The sequence below is a fragment of the Mustela nivalis genome, assembly GCF_964662115.1.
Source record: "Mustela nivalis genome assembly, chromosome: 14".
Classification (NCBI taxonomy): domain Eukaryota; kingdom Metazoa; phylum Chordata; class Mammalia; order Carnivora; family Mustelidae; genus Mustela; species Mustela nivalis.
The window spans coordinates 58,328,740-58,352,893 of NC_139033.1; the positions used below are offsets into that span (position 1 = coordinate 58,328,740).

At 42.3% G+C, this 24,154-nt stretch overlaps 1 protein-coding gene across 2 annotated transcripts in view; it reads left to right on the forward strand.

Moving 5' to 3' along the window:
• The first annotated feature begins 1,306 nt into the window (after positions 1 to 1,306).
• GAREM1 (GRB2 associated regulator of MAPK1 subtype 1) overlaps positions 1,307 to 24,154 on the forward strand; it is a 199,883-nt gene continuing 177,035 nt past the window's right edge. For both annotated transcript variants that reach the window (XM_082699589.1, XM_082699590.1), the window contains exon 1: positions 1,307 to 1,435. In XM_082699589.1, coding sequence (XP_082555715.1) covers positions 1,315 to 1,435 — 121 coding nt within the window. In that variant the 5' untranslated portion in view covers positions 1,307 to 1,314. The remainder of the gene's footprint in view (positions 1,436 to 24,154) is intronic.

Consider the following 24,154-nt stretch of genomic DNA (forward strand, 5'->3'; position numbering starts at 1 on the left):
TGTGGATTTGAATCCTAGCACTGCTGTGTACAAGCTGTGTCATCTTGTCGAAGTACCTAAAGTCTTGGTATGCGTATCTAGAAAAAGGGAATTATCCCGGCCTTAAAGACTGGAAGAGAACTGAGAAAATTATGTGAAAACAGCTGGCCCCAGTAGGCTCCCGGTAGTTTGCTCTTTCCCTGGACGTGTTTATGGGGGTTGGTGACCTCCTACCCCGCGGTCTCCAGCATCTCGGTTCACACAACGAAGGTCCTGAACCCAACGGTCACCTTCCCTTCTGTAGTCACTGTTCACTCATCATCCCCCTTCTCCATCTCGGTGCTTTGGCGCTGTCCGGGCTGCCCAGCAAAGTCTAGACTGGCAGGATTAACTTCCAGCCCCAGTGGTAGAGTTGTGGGGTTGGGGGAGAAACGCCAAGGAGTGCTCCACGCCTGCCTTTCCCTCCCGGTCTCTCTGTGACACTCTCAAGAGGTGGACACCAAAGAGGTCTCTCCTGTGGCCCGTATTAGCCACTCCAGCGGCAGTGGGGTGGGTAGCACGGGACAGTGCCCGACGCCACGACTAGGGGAAGGACTCAGAGCTCGCTCCGGTCGTGCTGGGCTCCCGGAAGGGCCCTGGGCGAGGAAGGAGCCTGGGCGCGCGGTGACGCCCGGGAGGCTGCAGGGCGCGGGAACCGTCGGACGGGGGAGCGAGAGCTAAAGCTTGGAGAGCGCGCCGAGCCGCAGGCGTCGGCGGCCGCGGCCCGGAGGCTGACGCCCAGCCGAGCCCGCCGGGCCGCGGGAGGCGGAGCGGGTGGCGCCGGGGAGGCGGAGGCGGAGGCGGCGTCTCCCCGAGCTGCGCAGGCGTTGCTCGCACCTTGTTGGTCAGTGCTGGGAGCGCTGCTATGGCGTTTCTCAGACCCGCGGCTCCTCCTCACGAGCTCGAGGCGGAGGGAAGGAGGGGTAAGAGGAGGAGGCGCGCGGACGGCCGCCGCAGCTGCACACCCGGGGCCAGAGAAGGAGGCGGAGCGGGAGCCGCCGCAGCCACCCCGGCCGCCGCCGCCGCCCGCAGCCGCGGGGCTGCTGCGAGTCCTCTCCGGGCTTGAGGGCACGCGGGGCGCCCCGGCCATGCCCCGCATTGGTAGCTGAGCCGGGCGCGGGCCCCCTCCCTCCCGGCCGCGTCAGCCGCCGTGCCCCCGGACTGCCCGCGGCCGGAGTGCCCGGCGCCTCCCGCGCGCCCCAGACCGCGAGCGCGAGCAGTCGCGGCCGCCGAGGCGCGGGTGGTGCCGGCGGCGGCGGCGGCGGCGGGAGCGCGGGGCAGGAGGAGGCGGGGAAGATGGACCCGGCGCCCTCGCTGGGCTGCAGCCTCAAGGATGTGAAGTGGAGCTCGGTGGCCGTTCCGCTCGACCTGCTGGTCAGCACTTACCGGCTGCCCCAGATCGCGCGGCTGGACAGCGGTGAGTCCCGGCCCGGCCGCCAGCTTAGGGCAGACCGGCCCGGACCGCAGTCTCGGCGCGGGTGTGCGCGCGTGTGCTGGGGTGGGTGGGATCGGGTGGGGAGTGGGCTGCCCGCCCCTCCGGCGCTGGAGTTGGCCCGAGCGGCTGCCGCAGCCCTAGCGCGTTACTCTCAGCTATCCCCAGCAGCAGCTAGAGATGTGAAAATCAGAGCCCTTGCAGTATAATTAAAAAGGACGTCTTAAAAAAAAAAATCAACATTGGGGAAACCTCTGCAGATAGTAATTTTGGAGGCGAGCTGTCCCTCCTCACCCGCCTCCAAGAATTACTCAACATGGGAAATCCTGAAGAGTTATCTTAGGCAACTTTCTTACAAAATCATTGTGCTCTGGGTGGCATCATTATTTTGGATGCTCTCCCCCCCCCCTTCCCCCAGAAGCAGCAGATTTAAGAGGAAAAGCTCCTAGGTGACCAATGAAAGGGATCACATTTCTCAGAGACCTTTTATTACAGCTTGTCTGTTTTGTTTAACCGAACTGAAAGTAATTTGGGGCTGAGTGTAGAAAATGTTTTTAGCAGAAGTGATGGTATGCTTAAGGTCGTTATTAACACATCTCGAGCCTGGAAAACATTTAAGTCTCCAAAATCTATATTGATTGGGAACGTGAGCTCAGAACTAAGAATGCTTATATTTCCTGAAACTGACCACCAGAAACCAACCAGCCCCCCCCCCCCCAGCTGTTTGCTCTGCAGTGTGACATCTGCAAACAAGTGCATACTGTCAAGCAAGTAGACCCCTTTCAGTTTGAATTGTAACCCGTAAGGTGGCAATTTAGGTGTGTCTTGTCTTGTGTTTTCACAGTAACTTCAGATGATTAGGGCTTCATGTAATTTCAGGCTGTTTTCAGGAACATGCTTCGCCGTGGGGCTGCTGGAATCCCTTGGGCCCAGGCTGGCAGGCAAGCAGATAGAGCTGTGGTCACACAGGCCAAGTCAAAAGGAGGAGCACTGAGCAGAAAGATGTCATTTCAAGTCACATGGATTTGGGTTACTCCTTTTCTGGAGTACAGGACTGTGTAACATGAGATGTGTAAATGTCCAAAGGCATTTTCTTTTTCTTATCTGTGGGGTTCGATGAGACATTTGAAGTACTGATGTGAGAAGTAACTGCAAAAAAGTTCATGAAAGAAATTTTGGCCATGCTTTCTAGCCTTGTTTGGTTGGACATGGTAGTGGTGGGAATAAACTAGGAGTTTTCCAACTACTAATAAGTACAGATGAACCCAGGAAGGAAAGGTGGTGTGTGTTGAAGCATTTCCGCATGCAGTGGGGTGGGAAAGTGTTCCGTGCTTTAACTATGTATATGCAGGTCTGACTCTGTGTGTGTGTGTGTATGTGTATTCATATTCACAGTGTTTCATTTCCTCTTCCACTGTGCAAAATTGTTGTATATTGGAAGGTTTTGAGTCGTCACCTTTTCCGACCTTCTCTCATCACTGCACACTGCCAAAACTTCTTACCTAGGCAGAGATCATTGATGCATGTGGTATAAAAGTCACCCAAAAGCTTCATTAAATTCAAAGTTTAAAGAGCCTGAATGTCAATTGCAAATAGAACTTTTAGCTTTATTATCTGGTTTCCTATCCCTGCCATTCATAAGAAGGATCTGAATCAGCAGTATACTCATCCCACACTTCTTTTTAAAATTAGGACGTGGGTTGCAAGTCTTTAACACTGTGTCCTTTCAAGCTGTGGAATGGATTTTGATCATGTGTAATTCCCATTCTTGATGGTAAATTTTCTCTTATTACGCCTTGAGAATCAACAGTGGCACATACAATTTTGGAATCATAGCCAAATACAGCTTTATACCTTGTTCCTTAACAGTCCCATCTTATTTAAAAATTTTCTTGTTTTTAATAGCTGCATACTATTCCAGGGGATGGCTGTACTGTATAATCAAGTTCCTATGGTGGACATCAGTGGCTTTTTTTTTTTTTAAAGATTTTTTTTTTTTTTCAATTTATGTGTGAGAGAGAGAGAATGAGAGAGGGAGAGAATGAGTGGAGAAAGGTCAGTGGGAGAAGAAGACTCTTCGCTGAGCAGGGAGCCCGATGTGGGACTCGATCCCGGGACTCCAGGATCATGACCTGAGCTGAAGGCAGTCACCCAACCAACTGAGCCACCCAGGTGCCCCATGGCTTCGTTTTTTTGTTTGTTTGTTTTTTTTTTTTTTTTTTTTTTTTTTACTGTTACAAGTTGTGATGTAACGAAGGCCCTGACCCATAAATCTGTTTGGGTGGGAATATATTCCTGCCTTTCTGAATAGGTATGTGAATCTTTTTAAGTCCTGCAGATCCACTGTCAAATTGTTTCAGGGTCTAAAGGTGATACTCATTTTAACTACTACGAGAATTGTGGGAGTGCCACTCTCCCCCACAGCCTTACAATATCAGTTATCCTTAAACAAACAAACAAACAAAAACTTTGCTAATGCTATGAGAAGAAAGTGTTAGCCTACCAATTAAATTTGGATAGCCTTTCAAAGAGTTGATCATCGATTCCATGCTTACTTTTAATCACATTTCACAGCAATGCTTGCAACATATTCAGGGTACGTCGCCATGTTTATAAAAGCTGTAGCTGAAATCTCAGGTTTTGTGTTGTCCTCATTCTGTGTCCTTTTGCCAGTTTTAGCACTACAGGTACATTTTACACACAACACACACACACACACCCCCCATACTTAGACATGAAAGGTAGTCATTTTCCAAATCACTTATTTTATTTTATTTTTCAAATCACTTATTTTAAAAGAGGCTAGAAGGAAACTGAAAAACATGCCACTCACTGACGTGATGCCAAGAGGGAACTATTGGCTAATTATAAGCAGTCATTAAAGAACATTAAACATCTAACTTAATAACTATTGATTATCGAGTGCCAACTACGTGCTGTACATTTCCAGGTGTTTGACACATATTTGTCTCAAATTCTCAGCACCCCATTTTAAGGACTTTGGGAACCTGAGATTCAGAGAAATTGAGTAACATACTTGGTAAATGTGTGGAGTGGGATTTTCAGCAAACTTTCTGACTCTAAAGAAAGACCTTTTATCTCAAACTTTACCTCTTCACACTAAATGGGAGTAGGTTTAAAGTAGGTCTAATGTCTACTCTAAATAGCCCCACTGTCTCTCTGAGAGCTTGAGGACCGGAAAGTCAATATTTTTCAAACAGTGTAGACACCGAATTAAGTGCTGGCCTCATCCATCATATTTAGACTACCTTCTGCTTCCCAAAGGAGCGGCTGACAAGACGGAAAGGGCAGTGGGAAAGAAGAGAGTACGAAATCAGAGAAAGAAGGAAAGACACGGTATCTGAGGGCTTGGGTACGTAGCCGTGCCTGTTGGGATTCCTCCTCAGTACATTTGCCATGCTTAAAACATCAACTACACAGGAAAGAACTCTCCAGTTCTTTGCATAATGCATGTTAACACCTGAACTGCCAGTCAGATAGATACATTCAATATTGCATCCCCAGCAGTGAAATTGGTCATCTTATGATAAGAGAAATACAAAATAGAGAGCCTTCGTGGTCTTGCCTCATGAATTTTTCTGGAAAACAAGAGTACTCAAGAAGTAGCAATTCTCCTTAGGAAGTAAGATACAAGCTTGTCAGCCAAGGGCTATAACCCCATCAGCAATGCAGTTGAGATTAGTTATTTAACCTGGTCCTCGGGCTTAGAAACTGTTGGCTGTAGAACCATGTTCGACAGCTGGACAGGAAGAGGGTGGAGAGAATGCTAATGCCCTCCCCATCTCCCACCCACCCTAGCTCACGACTAGGTAGGTGGGAAATTGTTCATTCTTTGTCTTTTCAGTCATTTCGTCTTGGAACGTCTCCAAAGGTTAGTCTATAGCAGTGTTCTTCCACTTTTTTTGTTCCTGTAGCTCCAAACAAATCCTGTAGAAGTCTGTACCCTAGGCACATTTTTAACGTGATTGCTAAAACTTTTCATCTTAAGTTTAAACAGTTGCAAAGGATGACATTTTTCAGCATCTTATAAATCTTGACCTTTTAAATTGTTACATCATTAAAATACTTTAGTAGGTCTATAATGGATTCCCAGTATCATTAGTTTTTAAAAAATGCATGAATAAGTTCTTCTTAAACAGTTAAAATCTTTATACCCTTTTTCCTTTTTAAATTCATATTTTTATTTTCCTTCCCTTACAGAATTCTATCCCAATCTAATGTATTTTTATGCTTAAAAGTGTCTTATCTATCAGTCATACTTTCTTTCTGTAACAAAAATATATATAAATTGAAACCTAGTATCGTATTTTCCTTTTGACCTTAAGGCTCTTTCTAGTTGAATATTTCAGGTCATTTGAAATGAAGAATTGCAGATTATCTGATTTAGAAAAGGCATTGCAACCCAGGTGCTGAAGACTCCTTCCTCTACAGCATTAGCTTTTTTATTTGTTTCTTTGTTACTCACCCTGAGGTCTTTACACCCTGGGGTAATGCAGTTTAGAAAGATCTAAAGATACATTGTTTCTGTAAAATAGGTGAAGGGTCTTTGTGACAGGGAGGTAGGTGTTGGAGGACAGCTTCCTTTCATCCTGGGATGGATGAAAGCCTGATAGCCTTGATCCCAGACTAATCAATTTTTAGTCAAAAGAATATTGGGAAGTTGGGGCACTGGAAATTGACACCCTTACAGCTGTGATGGGAAGTATTGGCTTTGCATCAAACATGTAGCCCTGTTTGAGAATGCTGGCCTCCATCAATGAAAAATGAGTTCATGGCCCTGTTTGCTGAAAGTAAGAGGACTACCAAGTCCTGGAATGACTGGGAGGGAGAAGACGACGGTAGGATTTAGAGGCAGCTGCAATGATGGATCAGGACCAGCCTCTCCTTTCCAGCTGTGCAGAGCAATCAGAGCCGGTGCTCAGCCCCAGGTGTGTTGGTGCTGGGGAGCTTGGTCCTTGCTTTGTGCCGAAGTCCTTCTCTAACTAGCATGTACGTGCCTGGAAGGCTGAAGGAACAGAGGCATGGATGCTCTGAACCAGGCGAGGCTCCATGTGGCCGTTAGCAGATGTCAAAGGTGTTTCTGTTCTCAAAATCTCCATGACTGGTGTGTGTGTGTGTGTGTGTGTGTGTGTGTGCATGCATGTATAATTTCTTTTTCTAAATTAACTTAGTCTTTTTTTTTTCCAAAGATTTTATTTATTTATTGACAGACAGAGATCACAAGAAGGCAGAGGGGCAGGCAGAGAGGAAGAGGAGGAAGCAGGCTCCCTGCTGAGCAGAGAGCCCCATGTGGGTCTCAATCCCAGGATCCTGGGATCATGACCAGAGCTGAAGGCAGAGGCTTTAACCTGCTGAGCCACCCAGGCGCCCCTAGTGTCATCTTATTCCTGGAAGATCTGCTTCTCCATGGCTTCATTACCCCTGACATTCTGTGTTGTAAGAGGGTACATATGCCCTGGGTTGGAGAGACAGTAGTTGAAAGAATGCTGGATTTGGAGCCTAGAAACCTCGCCACTCAGGTTCACGAACTGACATTTCATATGGACCTTAGTGATACCCCTTTGATTTGTAGAAATCTCATGCAGAAGAAGATGTACATTATCCTAGTCCATGTATCTCATAGTTACTGGTTAATTTGTTTCTTCAGTCAGCTCATATTTAGTAGTAGCCCCTGCTATGTGTCAAGCCACTGTTATAAGTTTGGGGTCGGTAAACCTGAACAAATCAGAAATCTCTGTCCTCATGCATCCAGCATTCTTGGGTATCTGCTTAGTATGAGAGTTAAATGCAATAATATATGTGAAATACGCTTGTATTGCAAAGCAGCACCCATAAGATTAGAGTAGTGGAGGTGTAGACCAGTTGAGAGGGAGGCTTCAGATGTATCAGAAAGGCACTGAATAATTCTTTATTATTTTTGTACAGCTAAAGATACCAAGGGAGATGCTCAGGGTGACATCACTCTGTTTCCTTCTGAGTATTTCAGATCTGGTCTTCGACCAGTTATAAAAAGGTGGGGTTAAGGTCTTTATCAGAGAGAAAGTGTTAGGAGCTAACTAACCCAAGATTGGGTTTGGGAGAGACCAGAGAAGGAAGTTAGGAAAGAAACTTTTCACATCATCCAGCATCACATGTAAGTCTGACCAAATGCTACCAAGACCCTTGAACCTATTTCTAGTAGATATGTTTCTAGTAGATACTCATTGCTACTTTTCGTGTCGTGATGGTTTTCTGAGTACTTACATGGCTGTTAGCAGGAAGGGAGTGCCTTGAATAATGTCATATACCAAGTGGGTGCTAAAGAAAATCTCTCGAATATTCTTTCATGTACCAAAGTCTTTGACTTTCCTCTAATTGGCCATGCCTATGGATTAATGAAAAAAGAATGGGAAGGGATATTTTGGGGGGCGATGGGCAGAGGTATGCATTCAGACCCACAAGACAAGATTTGGACATTGCTCCTTCAGCCTCTTGCTTTTCAAGTGAGGTGGCTGTTTTGAAAACCCTAACACACTCTGGCTGTCTGTGAAAGGAAACTGGTTTACCATTGTGATCGACTGTGTCATAGTTTAAAGAGCTTATTTGAGTCTCTTTTGCTCTTTTGGCTGCCTTACTGAAATAGCAAGTCCTAGTAGGCCAGCTTGTAAACTCATTATTTTTGAGATTCCCGAGGTATCTGTCTTGGTACTTACTGAGCTGCAGTTCTAGGCAGACTCTTAAACTCCCTCTGGTCTTCTGCGGGACCATCAGTCTTAAGAACATCAGCTATTATGTGTAACTTGAAAAATAACTTTATTGCTGGCTTATGTATTATTTTGTCATATTTGACAAAATAGGAAATACCTGTTAAAATATTTTAAATGCCATGGGATTTAAGCCGTTTAGAAGACATTTCCACAAGAAGATGCTCCCCCACACTTCAGCACCCAGCCCTGCTCCTTAGTGGCACAAAAATGTTTCCTTGAGTTTCAGGTTAAAGGTATCTATAATTATTTTTGCTATTTCCCAGCTCCTAGCACAATGCCTGGCATATGAGAGATATTTCATAAGCAGTTAATTACATGAATGAGCAAACCTCAGAATTAAACATTTCAGGTCCCAAATGTCTGTATTACTAAAGCATCTATGACCTCTGCATGTTTGAAGTAGAATTTCACTTTTGTTTCAGCTGTGATAGACATATTCGTAAATACATAAATTGAACTAAGATGGTGGGTCCCCAAATTAGCAGTAGGGAAAATACTTAGTAGACCATCATGATAAAATAGTGATTCTTAGGATCATTAGCTATTAATATTTTTTAAAAAATTATTTCTGGAAATTACAACTCTTTTTTAGATTCTTTGCTCTCTTACTTGTTCTTTTGTTCCAAAATTAAAATGCCTCCTTTACATATTACATGTAGCTGTGTCACTGAATGTTTAATTTTGTATGGACTGGAATACCATCAGTCTCTGGAATCAGTCAACTCTTACAGTATAATAAAGAATAGGACTGATCAGATACTCAGCTAACCATTTAACTCTCCAATGTTTCATCTTCTCAGGGTACCAGGGATTTTACTTCTAAGCAAAGTAAGCCACTTGGTTATAAAACTACAACTGCTAATTTGGTACAGTTGTCATCTTCCTAGAATAGCCGCAAGATTGACTTGAGACCTTAGCGTCTTAATCCCAGACAATGAGTTTCCTTTTATGCCCTTGTGGAAGTATTACATGGTGGTAAAAGAGGGAAAAAACAATGTTCCCAAGGCTTTTTCCAGTTTTGTGGATGAATTACTTTGTTATTAAAGGGCAAGTCATTTTAATTGATTCTGCTAATTCTTAAACCTAGTTTGAAATATTTAAATGCCACTTGGGCTTTGATGACTTAATGGTTGTTTAATAAATACCAAGTTATTGAATTTAAAATGCAATAGGAAGTCCTATAGCAATGAAGATATTTGTTATTTAGGTTAATATTTAACATCTTCAGTAAGTTGTTAGGATTAGGAGGGACTGTGAACAGTGCTTAAAGATGTATCCTTGTGAATGAATATCTAAAATAAGTTATGTTCTGTTGTTTTTATCCACTCAGTAGAGGAAAGCTTCTTTGGTCAGAAATTTTATTTTTCAAATATGATGGCTTTCTCAATACCAGAGTTTATGATGTTAGAAATGAGGATTTGCTCTTGATAATTAGTTCAGGTAATTAGTTCACATTTTTCTTGTGGCAGGGAACGGATTCAGATATCTAAAAGTGACCAAAAAGAGGTAAACATTTACTTTTCTATTTTAATATTTTGCTACGTTGTAGGTAATTAGGAAGCACTGGTTATAACAGTCTGTCATGCATTCAAAAATGGATTAGTGAAATGCCTCAGGAAACACATCCATCTGTACACGTGTACTCACGATTGACACTCACTTTGAATGGCCTCTCTATCAGCAACGTGGGAGCAAAAGATGGTTGGAATCAAAGAACTAGCATTCATTCCATTGTCATTGGTAGTCCTCAGGGAGCTTGTGCTGTTTGGTCTGTTTCAGGTTAACTGTTGAAATAATGCAAGATCCCTTTTTACCTAGAACCGTACTGACCTACAAAATCAATCCCCAGAGGCAAGTTAAGAACAGTTTAGTTAGTCATGTCTAAAGAGAGAGAGCTCTAGAAGATGCAGATTACCTACTTAAACATAAGAAAGAAACAGGAGGCTTTTTTCAGATATTCTGTTAACCTTTTTTTGTTCCCCCTGTTTATTTTGGTCCCAGCTTTTGCGAGAAACAGAGAGCCACTGATAATAGAGAGGATCAGAAGAAATTTTCACAAGTTCATCATGGCCAGGTTATAGCAGTTAAGGGTGATTTTAGTAGTGCATAACAGGAGAAAAAATAGTGATTTGTACAACATGGAGATTTCTTTCTTTTCATATAAAAGGAGTCTGAAGGCATATATTCCAGGATAAATATGGCAGGTCGGGAGTGAAGGACCAAGGCTCCTCGTGTTTTCTGCTCTTCATGCTTAGGAGGTGGTTTTCACTTCATGGTCCTTAATGGTTGCTGGAGCTCTAGCCATCACGTGTACATCTCATACAGCAGGAACCTAACATAGCACTTCACTTACATCTCATTGGTCAGGACTTACTCCACGATAGGCAGGCATATAAGGAACTGATGTCTTAACTGGATACAGTACTCGTGAGTTCTTACCACAGGAAGGGGAGCATGGGACACAGGGTGCTGTTTAGCAGTCTCTGCCATTTAGATTTGTGCTTAGATGCTTTTTCTTCACCTTTTTTCCCCTACACAAAATCTTAGTAAAACAGCTGTACATTCAGCCCGGATTCCTTAACATCTTCTTGTACAGGTTTTTTCTTTAGCTCAGATAGTTTGAACCTCTTGCCCCAGCCTTTCTCTTTTCATCCTTGAGCATGAGCTAAAATCTTAAAGCAGTTCCATTGAAAGGCCCTTTATTAGACATGAAAGCACTTTATAAGTAAGCCATGAATAGTTGTATACTTGTAAAAAAAAATATTGTTATAGGACACTCCTCACATTCTTTTTTGGCTTGCATATTTTTCGGGTTTTTCTCTCTGATCTGATGCACACAATGGAAATAGTTGTCCATTTGTTTAAAGATACTTTTCTTCCCCCTCTTGCTTTCTTTTGCCAGAGAGGCTTGGTGGTAGTGTTTTAAGAAGGTATTTGCTATTTTCTTCCAGATATCGTTATTATTGAGAGTTTGGAAACTATAGACCAAAAAATGACAAAAATGAGTATCAGTTTTAATTCCAGAAGTTATATAACTTGTTATGTAACCACTATTAACATTTTCCTGTTATGCAGGCATGGCATGTAAATGGAGACTATAAAAGTGGGGGGGAAAAATGTCAGACCAAATCGTATAAAACTGCATTTTTGATTTCACAATAGATTGTGAGCATTTTCCTTCATTATTAGTATCTCTTAAAAATAAAATTGTTAGGACTGAGTGGGATTCCGTTACTAGCAATAAACCACCATTTGGTGGTTTTTTAGTTGTTAGACCATTTTTTAGTTGTTAGACATTTGGTTGTTTTGAGTATCATGTTTTCGAGGATATCCATGTAATCGAATTGGTCAGTTATATATTATTTCATTATTTGGGGTTCCTGGAAATGGGATTATTATTTAGAATTTATTATTTTAAAATTGTTGATGTGTGTTGCCAGATTGTACCCAGGAAAGTTTGTACCATTAGGAGTGAATGGGTAAGTTTATCACTTTGTACATCATTGAATATCATGGCTATTTCTTAGTCTTTGCCAATTTAGATAATTTAAATACTGGCACTTTTTCTCATTTGTGTTTCTTTGATTACTACTAGAATATCACCATTAATTTTATCATATTTTGTGAATTTTATGAGCCCTTTGTTCCATTTGTTTGGTAGAGTTTTTCGAAGCTATACTTCTCCTTATCAACCTGGATATTGGGTTTAAGTGTTATGTTCTTTGTTGCATTTGTGGCCAGTCCTCTGGACAAAGGAATCCTCTTCCGCTGTATAAAATAAAATAATCTCATGAAAATCTTGGTAAAACCATGCTGTGTATTCACAACATGAATTCAAGTCATGGAGAGGAGAGGACCCCACGGATACTTTTTTGTTGATAATTCCTCTGCATTGCATGAAATTTAAGCTAACCAATAAGGTTCATCCGTATTTGGTTTTCAGGGCTAAGAATAAGTTGACAAGTTTACTACATTTGGGGCAGTTAGTGTTTCCTGTTCTCTCTTTCACAAAAGGTAGACCGTGAGAGCCTGTTGAAGCTTAGAGCCCGAGTGCCAGTGTGAGAGAATAAATAACAGAGATTCACAGACAGCTTCCAGACACCAGGGAGAAAAGCAAACGAGATCGTTCGAGTGTCATTTCATTTCTTCTGTTGAATGTCTGTGTCAGTGTCCGCTTCAGTGTGACGTCTAAGAAGAAGGGAACCACAGACAAGGAGTAAAAGCCTAGTTTAATTCTTTTTGTATAGGCAGTGATCGATGGGAAATAAAATGTGTATCTGTTTACCCACTTGGCACAGAGGACTCTTTGAATAGTTCTGTTTATCAGTGGGTTTAGGTGACAGTTGCTCAAAGTGAAGTACAAGATGACTTTAAGATTATTTTGCCAGGGGCGCCTAGGGGGGCTCAGTGGGTTAAAAAAACCTCTGCCTTTGGCTCAGGTCATGATCCCGGGGTCCTGGGATCAAGCCCCACGTTGGGCTCTCTGTTCCCCAGAGAGCCTGTTTCCTCCTCTCTCTCTGCCTGCCTCTCTGCCTACTTGTGATCTCTGTCAAATAAATAATAAAATCTTAAAAAAAAAGATTATTTTGCCAAAGAAATTTCAGATTAACTTTACAGTAGATCAGGTAGTTTATGAATTGTTCTACCCTCCCTCTAGTGTTCTCTCTCTCTTTCTCTCCATCCTTCTCTTCCTCTTTCTCCCTCCTCTCCCCCTCACTCTCACTCAGTCACTCTTTTTTCTTTTTCTTTTAAGATGTACTTATGTGAGAGAGAGAGAGAAAAGGCCAGGGTGGGGGCGGGTGGGCGAGGGGCAGAGGAAAAGGGAGAGAGAGAATCCCAAGCAGACTCCCCACTGAGTGCGGAGTCCCACGGGGGGCTCCATCCCATGACCTCAAGATTATAACCTAAGCGGAAACTAAGGAGTTGGATGTTTAACCCCTGGGCTGCCAAGATACCCTGCTCACTCTCCTTTTCTTGAGTCAGTTGAGGAGATGCAAATCTGAGTAGACTCTGCAGTTGAATACTGTGATACAGGGGACTGGGGCGGGGTGGGGGGCGGTGGCTCAGACAGTTAAGCCTCTGCCTTCATCTCAGGGCATGATCCTAGGGTCCTGGGATCAAGTCCCCCATTGGGATTGCTGTTCAGCGGGGAGTCCTGCTTCTCCCTCTACCCGCTCCCTGCTGCTGCTGCTGCTTGTGCTGTCTTTCTCTCTAATTAAAAAAAAAAAAGAGAGAATACAATACTTACTACACTTATTATGCTAATAACTGGAGACCAGAGAGAAGGGAAGGAGGAAAATAGATGAACTAAGCATAAATATCTAGTTTCTAAATTGTCATAATGAAACAAAACTTTATTTCCCTTGATGGTAAATATAGTATATTCATTATGAAGAATTTGAATACATAAAAATATTTAAAATATTTAAACACTAAAGATAAACTGAGCTCCTACCACCTTGAAATAACCACCATCAACATTCTAGTGACTGTCCTTCTCATCTGTCCTCTCTTCACACTACACAGACACACACACTTACAGTTTTACACGAACAAAGCGTTAGGGTTTTTTTTTTCTTCCTCCCTTCATATCAACCCTCATTCCTCCAACCCAACCCTGCCTACTCACCAACCCACTTTAATAATCCAGTACATACTGTCCTTTTCTCCATCCTCATACAATCCCATGTTGACATTAGATACACACACAAAGGTACATATTGGAAGAGAAATGTGTCATTGCTTTATAAAACTGGGATTATTTTTTACTTTTTTTTTTGTTTTTTTCTTATATCACTCATGGGAATTTTTCAGAAATACAAAGTCATTCTTTCTTCATAGCTGCATAATATTCCACAGTGTGGAAATACTCCTGTTGATTTGGTGATCAGTTTGTTTCTAATTGTTAGCCTCTGAATAATACTTCATTAAACCTCCATATGCCTAAGTCATGCATTTGCTCATTGTTTTTATAGAAGTCTGTGATTTCTATTTCATTTTTTATTTCCTCTCCTAAAACATCCTTGATAGCACTGTCTTACTGATTTTCTTAATCGTACATGCAGAGATCAAAATTAAATCTTTTTAGAAAAAATATAGGGGGAAGTGGGTTTTCCATCCCAGTACCACAATTCACAGATATTGATTTGATTTAAATCAATTCACAGGAATTGATTTAATAGATGTTGCCAAAATGCTGTCCAAAAAGTCCATAACGATTCTCATTTCCATCACTGATGTAGGAGAGTAACAGTTCTCCAAGTCCATGTCATCATTAGCTGTTATAAAGTTTTTTTTTTTTTTTAAAGATTTTATTTATTTATTTGACAGACAGAGATTACAAGTAGACAGAGAGGCAGGCAGAGAGAGGAAGAAGCAGGCTCCCCACCAAGCAGAGAGCCTGATGCGGGACTCGATCCCAGGACCCTGAGATCATGACCTGAGCTGAAGGCAGAGGCTTAACCTACTGAGCCACCTAGGTGCCCCTGTTACAAAGTTTTTAAAAACGATTTGCCAGCCTCATGGATACAAAATGAGATGTTATTGCTATGTTAATTTGCATTTCCCTGGCTCTTAGGATTTTGTGCCCTTTTTATATGATTGTTTACCACTTAGAATGCTCTTCTGCAAATTGAAATCATACTTTTTGCTGGTTTCTCTGTTGTTGACTCCTTCTTTCCAATTTCTAGATGCTATTTGTATGTTACAGAGAGAGTTTTCCTTACTTATATTTATCTTTTGACTATGTTATATTTATCCATTTCAGAGTTTTAAATTTTTATATGGACAGACAAGTCTCTTGTGTTTTCACTCTTGGCTAAGAAGGATCTTCCCAACCCGTGGAATATATGTGTAGTTTCTTAGCTATTCCAGGAGGATTTAAAAAGTTTTTTTATTTAAGTCATTAATCTGTCTGGAATTAATTTTTGCATATGATGTAAGATTTTTATTTTCTTCCAGACTTGTTATGCCAGCCCATTTACTCAAAAGTTTGCTTAACTACTGAATTGAACTATCTTTGTCAAATTTATTTTGCTCTTTAAAAGCAGAAGAATATATTTCAGCTGCACCTGTCTTTTGGGGAATGCATTGGGCTGTGATCTAAGAATACTTGTAGTTAATGAAATCTGAAAACAGTCCTTTATTCCTCAAAGAGAAGTGGCTATGGCCACCCCAGTCTTGACTTACTCTTCTTTTCCAATGGCTGTGGGAGGCCTGAGATTTGTTTTTCTAAAGAAAATTTTAATTCATTTTAAAGCCAGCACTACCCTGGTGAGTCTGGGAAATGATAGTAACTTGTTAAATGCCTTCTGGAATATAGTCCAGATGCTTTGGCAATAAGTTTTCTCCAGGGAAGAATCTGTTTTAAAATGATACTTTACTAAGCTGCTGTTTGTGCGTGTGTGTGTGTGTGTGTTTGTGTGTGTGAGAGAGAGAGAGAGCAGAGCAGAGAATGTGCCTTTCAGAATTTAAGAAGCAGTTGCAGTTTGCACTCTTTAGACTACTTAATTAATTGAAAGTGTATTTCCTCCATTTGTTTTTGGATTAGGGCACACTTTCATTATTTTATTTTTTATTTTTATTTTATTTTATATTCAAGTAATCTCTATACCCAGCTGGGTGCTTGAACCCACAACACTGAAGTCAGGAGTCACATGCTCCACCAACTGAGTCAGCAAGGTGCCCCTTTCACACGCCATTCCTTTTTTTTTTTTTTTTTTAAGATTTTATTTGGGGTGCCTGGATGGCTCAGTGGGTTAAGCCTCTGCCTTCGGCTCAGGTCACTATCTCAGGGTCCTGGGATCCAGCCCCACATCGGGCTCTCTGCTCAGCAGGGAGCCTGCTTCCCCTTCTCTCTCTCTGCCTGCCTCTCTGCCTACTTGTGATCTCTGTCAAATAAATAAATAAAAATCTTAAAAAAAAAAAAAAGACTTTATTTATTCATATGACAGAGAGAGCATAAGCAGGGGGAGCAGGAGGCCAGTGAGGGAGAGCAGACTCCTTGCTGAGCTGGGAGCCCAATGGCCGGCTGGATCCCAGGACCCTGGGATCATAACCTGAGCTAAGGTAGACAGACACTTAACCAAATGAGCCACCCAGCTGCCCCTCACACACCATTCTTAATGGTGTTTAAAAATTTCGTGTGTTTACGTGTGTTACGTGTGTTTAAAAATTTCATTATGGCCCACATCTGTTCATTTTTAAAGACTTCAAGTAAATTTCTCTTACATATTCCTTACTTCCCACAGAATCTTTGATGCATTGTCTTCTTGAGTGTCTTAATTTCATATGCAAGGACCAAGAGTAACTCTTCTTAGGAAAAACAGAGGGCAACACGGGCCTTTTCAATGTCAAAACCCGGACTGCATAAATAAAGGAGAAAATAAGTAGTATGAGAAGAGACTCAACAAATTATTCTCTGAAACCTTTTCTCCTGCATGACCTCTGCATAAAACTACAACAAAATCTCAATCCTGCATTCCATGAGGAACTTTAGTAGGTCGGAGTCAGGCATAGGTAGAAGTTTTATCACTGCTCTTTTTAGATCTGTCTTTCTAAGCCATCTGAGAGCAGGCGTCCCGTCTTCTCTTCTCATTGTACATTTCACAGGGTGTAGTAGGACTCTGGCACAGGGTTTTGGGGATACCCCAGCTTATCCATAAAGCATTTGCAAGCCCAGCCCCACTACACACACAGGTTTCTGCACTCTGTTCTTCACCTTGTGACCTGTTAGCAAGTTCTGGGCAAGGAAGGAATGATAATTCCAGCAGCCAGCCACTCCTTCCTGCTTTTCGGTTCAAGGGTTTCAGAGTTCTTTTCCAATCTCTGACTTCTCAAATTATCTCAACCTTAGAAGAGACTCAGTGTATGAGGTTATGTCTTATTTTAGGACTTACTGAATTATATTTACATATATTAACCTCATGGAAAGAAGGTGAAAAATATTCTGAGTCTGGGTGAAGTGAACTCAGCATTAAAATTTTGCTGGAAGAACCTTGAGATTTGGTGATACTATTTAATCATAAGCTGTTTATCCTGATGTGTTGGGAGAATGTATTTGAAAATGGAAATGGACATATTTCACCATTTCCAAAGTATGCATTTTAATATCCCTGAAATTGGGATGCATCTTATAATTAATGGTATGTCGTAGTTTAATCAGCCATGTTTATTCTTTCTTGATTGTTGTGAAGTAATGACTGTATTACGAGGGATAGCATCTTTAGTTATACGAGTTGTGGTAGTTCCATAGAGTATCTTTGCGTCAGATAATTTTTTTGAGTCAGAAACTCAGACTTCTAGTGGATGTTCCAACACAGGGTAAGCTAAGCTGAAAATCAGGAATGTTCTCTGAACTAGCCATCTCTAATGAAGAAAATATCAGGGTTCCATTTAACAGGGAAGGCAGGGTTCCCTGTTCTGTACAACCATGGTGTAATTTTCCCTTCTACTACATTTTTAAACTTTAAAAAAGTAACCTGATTTCTTTTAAAAAAAATTTATTTATTTGAGAGAGAGAGAAGAAGAGAGAGAAAGCATGAGCAGGGAGAGGGAGAAGCTGACTCCCTGTGAAGCAGGGAGCCCAGCGTGGGGCACTATCCCAGGACCCAGAGATTGTGACCTGACCTGAAGGCAGACACATATCTGACTTAGATACCTAGGCGCCCCCAAAATAACTTGATTTCTCTAGCCCCTACCTTACTCTCTCCTCCATGGGGGCAGGCACTGACTTCCGTGTTCATCATGGTGTTCCCAGCACCCAGAAGTTTCCAGATTGTCACCTTGGCAACATGTACACGTGCAGTCAAGCCTGGTTTGAGGACTGTTCTTTGGCACAGTCTACAACACACACACACACATACACACTCATAGTGTAGTGGGTTGAATGGTGGCTCCATGTGTCCACGTCCAAAGCTGTAAGTCATTGGTTGTTTTATTTGGAAAACGAGTCTTTGCAGGTGTAATTGGAGTCTTGAGATGAGATCATTCCGGATTACTTGAGTGGGCTCCAAATCCAATAACAAGTGCCATTCCAACAGGAGAGAGGCAGAGGGAGACTTGAGACGGAAGAGGAGGCGGCAGAGGCTGGAGTGAAGGAGCCACAAACCAAGATTGCCTGAACCCACAAGACGCTGAGAGAGGCAGGGAACAGAATCTCCCTCAGGGCCTTTCAAGGAAGTACAGCCCTTGCCAACAGCTTGATTTTGTTCTTCAGGCGTCTAGAACTGTGAGAGTATAAATTTCTGTTGTTGTAAGTCCCTCGCTTTGGGAAAATTTATTACGGCAGCCAAAGGAAACTAGTACGCATACAGAAACACACACACACGCACGGAAGCACACACATATGTAAATACACAATTTTTGCTAGCCTGTTGTTTCAAAATGACAGATGATTTTTCAGAGTTAGAGGTTATAAATACATAACCACCTTTTCTAGGTTTGCAAAGTAATAGTTGACCCTAGCACCCATCAGTAGGCTGATGCCCATGTGGGATTATGGAATGTGGTTTTCATAATGGTGTTCATTTAACAATGATGGATCCCATGCCTGCTGCTGTCTTCTAAGCATAGTACTAAGTTCTGGGAACACGAAGGGGCATAAGTGTAGTCCTGATACTGGAGTTCAGAGCCCCGCTAGGAGCATAGTTATTGACTGTTCTTTGACTTAGCATCTTGTCTATTCTTCCACAACTAATAACATGTAATAAGCATCAAAATGCTCCCTTTGAAAGGTCAGCTTACTATTGCCCAGAGCTCTTGAGGAAAGTTGCACAGAAAATGTTAATTGACTACTGAGCTAGTCCCTGAAGAGGGGTAGAGTTTGGGTGGGTTAGGAAGAGGGGGAGTGCTGTTTCTCACAGAGGTTAGGAACATCCAGAACAGAGGCAGCTGATGGAGGGTGATAGGAGATAAGGCCCCGAAGGCAAGTTGGAAGCAGATTTTGAAGAGCTGTAACATGTGGGAGTTTGACCTTTATCTTGTGGCTAACCTGGTGGCTCTTAGCCTTTGGCCTCTTTTCCAGGACACAGATAACAGAGGGTGTTTGAACAGAATACAGGCGTAGCTTGGTGATACATCAGGTTTGGTTCCAGACCACCGCAGTAAAGCAAGTATCACCATCCAGCACGTCAAGTGAATGTGTTTGGTTTCTCATCTTATATAAATGTTATTATTTAAACTGTACTGGAGTCCGTTAAGTGTTGTGTCTAAAGCAACAATGTATATACCTTAATTATAAATTATTAAAAAAAATGTTTCCCATCACCTGAGCTTTCAGAGAGTCGTAATCACTGATCACAGATCACCATGAGAAATACAATAATGAAAAAGTTTGACACGGTGAAAATTGCCAAAACGTGACACAGAGACATGAAGTGAGCATATGCTGTTGGAAAAATGGTGTGGTCAGTGCAGAGTTGCCCCAGACCTTCAATTGGTAAAAATGCAATATTTTCAAAGCACAATAAAGCAAAGTGCAATAAAATTAGCTTTGCCTATAAACTGCCACAGAATCCACTTGGGTCTGAAATTTTGATGAACTCCAGCATAAAAATTAGTACGTAATGAACAACAATGATAACGTACTCTGATAACGTGTAAGCTACTCATGTCAGTAGCAGTCTCCAGAGAGGCTCACTGTAGAATCTTGGGCTTTGTGCACATCCTTGCCCTGCTAAACCCCATCCCTTTTTGTTTCTCTCAAGAAAACATTTTAGAATTTGAGAGTCAGGGTGTGTGGGTGGCTCAGGCAGTTGAGCGTCCAGCTCCTTGATTGCAGCTCAGATCATTATCTCAGGGTTTTGAGATCGAGTCCCACACTGGGCTCCATGCTGGGTGTGGAGCCTGCTTGGAATTCTCTCCCTGCCACCGCCCCCACCATGTTCTGTCTTTTAAAAAAAAAAGAATTTGAGTGAGGCAAGTTTTCACCGAGTAACTGGAGTGCACTCTAGTTTTTATTCAAGAATAAATTAGGGGCGCCTGGGTGGCTCAGTCGGTTAAGCTTTGGACTCTTGGTTTTAGCTCAGGTCATGATCTCAGGGTGGTGGGACGGAAACGCTCGTCCCCCACCCCCCATGCACTCCGAAGTCCGCTTCTCCTCTCCCCCTCCCCCCACTCACATGCACACATACACTCTCTCCCTCTCCCAAATAAATCTCTTTTTAAAAGAGTAAGTTATCTGAGAAACTTTAATATTTTACTAAATACTAGTATTGAGCAATTCATCCCACAACTAGCCGTGTCACCATATCTCAGTCCGAAGATCAGTGTCAAGCAAATGACTCATCCTTGTTCCCAGAGTACCAAGCACAGTGCTTGTTTACAGAAGTGCTCCTCAAGTGTTTGTTAATAGGAGCAGTGGGAAAATGTTGAAGGGCTTTTGGTATGGGAAGCATTCCATCATATGTAGTTTCTAGAAGGATCGTTGTGGTGTCCTTTCAGAAGATTGTTTAGGGCAGGAAAATTCCGGTGTACTCGAATGATAATATTCGGAAGCTGTAGGGTTGTAATCAAGGAGAAAGATGGCCTCTTGCCAAAACTTGTTCAGTGGGAATATAGAGGAGGGGGTGAATTGGAAATATTTCAAAGGTGAGATTTCCAGGACTTACGTTGGGATACGGGGGCTGTGAGGAAGAGGGAAGCATTCAGTAGTCCCGAGTTAACTGGCTTGGGTGCTGATGCCCTCATCAGAGAAACGCTGAGATGGCACTTGTTTAAAACAGCAGCGGTTATTTCTCTCTCGTGCCACGTGTTTATGACAGTTTGGGAGGGGGCTCTGCTCTGTTCTCACTGCAGAACCTAGAAGCCCTTGTGCATGCTTCCATGCTTGTCGGGGCACGAGAGAGAATATAGCAGGTCATGTGTTGATCTCTTAAAGCTTCTACCCAGAAGTGATGTCCTTCATGCCCCTCTCACCCTTCACTGTTAGTGGCAGATCTCACAGCTACACATCACTTTCCAGAGGGTAGAGATGTGCAGTCTTTCCCTATACCGGGAATGTGACTCCAGTGGTCCTTGCGAGGGGAGGTGTGGAAAGGCAGTATGCTAATTTGTGGACTTGTTAAACTTGAGGTATTTAGTTCAGGAAAATTTAGTTCAAAAGGATGTAGAAATCTGGGCTTGCATCTTGGCAGTTCAGGGCTGGAGAAATAGTATTGGAAGATTTCAATGTAAAGGTCATAGAACAAGCCACAGGAGTGAATGACATTGATCAGGAGGGAATAGAAGCTGAGCTAATGATGGTAGAAGATCAAGGTTAATAAGCTTGTGGTTATGAATATTGCAGCCCTAAGCAGTATTTTTTTTAGCAGTTTGTTATAACTTTTAAATAATTTTAAGTAACTGTTGGCATAGGAATTGAATTAATCACTTAAACGGAATTTAGCTTTCTCAGACTTCAAAATTGCTGACTTGCATTTAGTAATTTAAAAAGTGCTTTTAGATTTTGCAGTAGGATTTCAGCCAATTTTCTGACCCAGCAGGGAAGAAAAAGTATTGCAAAAGATAGTTGTTGTAGGTTGATCTGAAGAACAGTTATAAGTTGATTGATACTAAGATTGCTGAGTACTCAGAAAATTAGAATCCTTATAAAATTTCTGACTGTGTGTGCTCAGACAGAATTTATGGGCTTACCCTTGCTGTAATGATGCTCTTTTTATAGCTCCAATTACCGGCAAAGGGAGGTAGTCAAATAGCACATTTCCCTGTTGGCCAGTGTATCTACATAAGGAGACATGCTTTTTCTGTTCTCATTCTCTTAAAAGGTTCTTGTGCTTTTGCCTGCCCAGCTGATTACCCCAAATCCCATTCAGGATTATGCACTCCTCAGGAAAATGAAAAGACAAACCTGGTTTAATGCCTGTCACTGTTATTTCTTTGAAGGAGATTTTGCAGAATTACCATAGTAGTCATGGTAAAGTGGTAATTCTGGTCTTTGTACCCGAGGTGAACAAGTAGTCATAGAACTTCCACTTTTTGTGCTCACTCAGCATCAGGGAAATACAAATGAGATGCTACCTCACACCAGTCAGAATGGCTAAAATTAACAAGTCAGGAAATGACAGATGCTAGCGAGGATGTGGAGAAAGGGGAACCCTCCTACACTGTTGGTGGGAATGCAAGCTGGTGCAACCACTTTGGGAAACAGCATGGAGGTTCCTCAAAGAGTTGAAAATAGAGCTACCCTATGACCCAGCAATTGCACTACTGGGTGTTTACCCTAAAGATACAAACGTGGTGATCTGAAGGGGCACCTGCATCTGAATGTTCATAGCAGCAATGTCCACAATAGCCAATCTATGGAGAGAACCTAGATGTCCATCAACAGATGAATGGATGAAGAAGATGTGGTATGTATCTACAATGGAATACTATACAGCCATCAAAAGAAATGAAATCTTACCATTTGCGACAACATGGATGGAACTGAAGGGTAGTATGATTAGTGAAATAAGTCAATCGGAGAAAGACCACTGTCATATGATCTCCCTGATGTGAGGAAGTGGAGATGCAACATGAGGGGTTTGGGGGGTAGGAAAAGAATAAATGAAACAAGATTGGATCGGGAGGGGAAAAAAAAGATTGGATCAGGAGGGAGACAAACCATAAGAGACTCTTAATCTCACAAAACAAACTAAGGGGGGCTGGGGGAGGATAGGGAGAGGGTGGTGGGATTATGAACATTGGGGAGGGTATGTGCTATGATGAGTGCTGTGAAGTGTGTAAATCTGGCAATTCACAGACCTGTACCCCTGGGGCTAAAAATATATTACATGTTTATTTAAAAAATTATATAAAAAAAAAAGAACTACTTTTTGATAGCACTAAACTGTGAAGGATTAAAAGAAGAAGAAGAAAGTTACAGCTTTTATCTTCATGACAATAGGCATATAAAACTTTTACCTTCTTGGCAGTGGGCACATAAAACTATTAAAAGTAACTGTTCCATATTCCCCAAACAAGGCACACCATTGGTGTTTACTCCTGGATGATGATTATAATTAACATTTATTGAGGACTGATTATGGTATTAGCTATTGTACAGTGCATTATGTACATTATCTCATTTAATTTTCACAAGTACTCTTGGATATAAGTTTAACCTACAAGGGACGGGGGCTGAGAGAAAGGCAGTAATTAGCTACTGCTGGAAAGTGAAGCCAGCAGCTAGTCAGTTCTAACTTTTAATGGTTCTTCTAGGTGGCCTCTCCCAATTCTCAGGCCAACAGGAGTCTCTTCCCACCCATATTGCACATTATAGAATGAGAAACTCTTTTGTCAGTCATCTTTATTGGACTTGAACCACTAATAGGCAAGGTACCCAGGACGGGCCTGGTTGTACTAATTGAAGTCATGAAAGCCACAAGAGCCCCACAGAACTGTTAATAGACAATGGGAACCAAGTTGGACACTGGGATTTACTGAGGTGGGTTTTTTTATTTGATTTTTTAAAATATATATTTATGTATTTATTATTTGAGAAAAAGAGAGAGACTGAGAGACCCACGTGGAAAGAGGGGCAGAGGGAGAAGCAGACTCCCTGTCGAGCAGACAGCCAGGTGCAGGTCTCGATCCCAGGACCCTGGGATCATGACCTGAGACTAAGGCAGGTGCCCAACGGACTGAGCCACCCAGGCAGCCAGGTTTTCCATTTTTAAATGTTGGATGTCTTCCTCTCACGCCCTCCCCCACAAGAAAGACTGGGGGTGGAATGTGACAGGTAAAACATGGCTCTCTAATCGTCTCCATTTGTACATTCATATATATGTGATTTTTCTATACGTAAACTCCTAAGTGTCGTCAAAGTCTTCCCTTACCTTGGGCTGAGACTTGGCAGAACTCCAGCCTTCTTCCCGAGAGGCTCTGCTTCTGATGTGCGTCAGTCACAGAGCCCACACCTGGAGTCAGGTCCTTATCCTGAAACTGGAGAGTCCGGTCT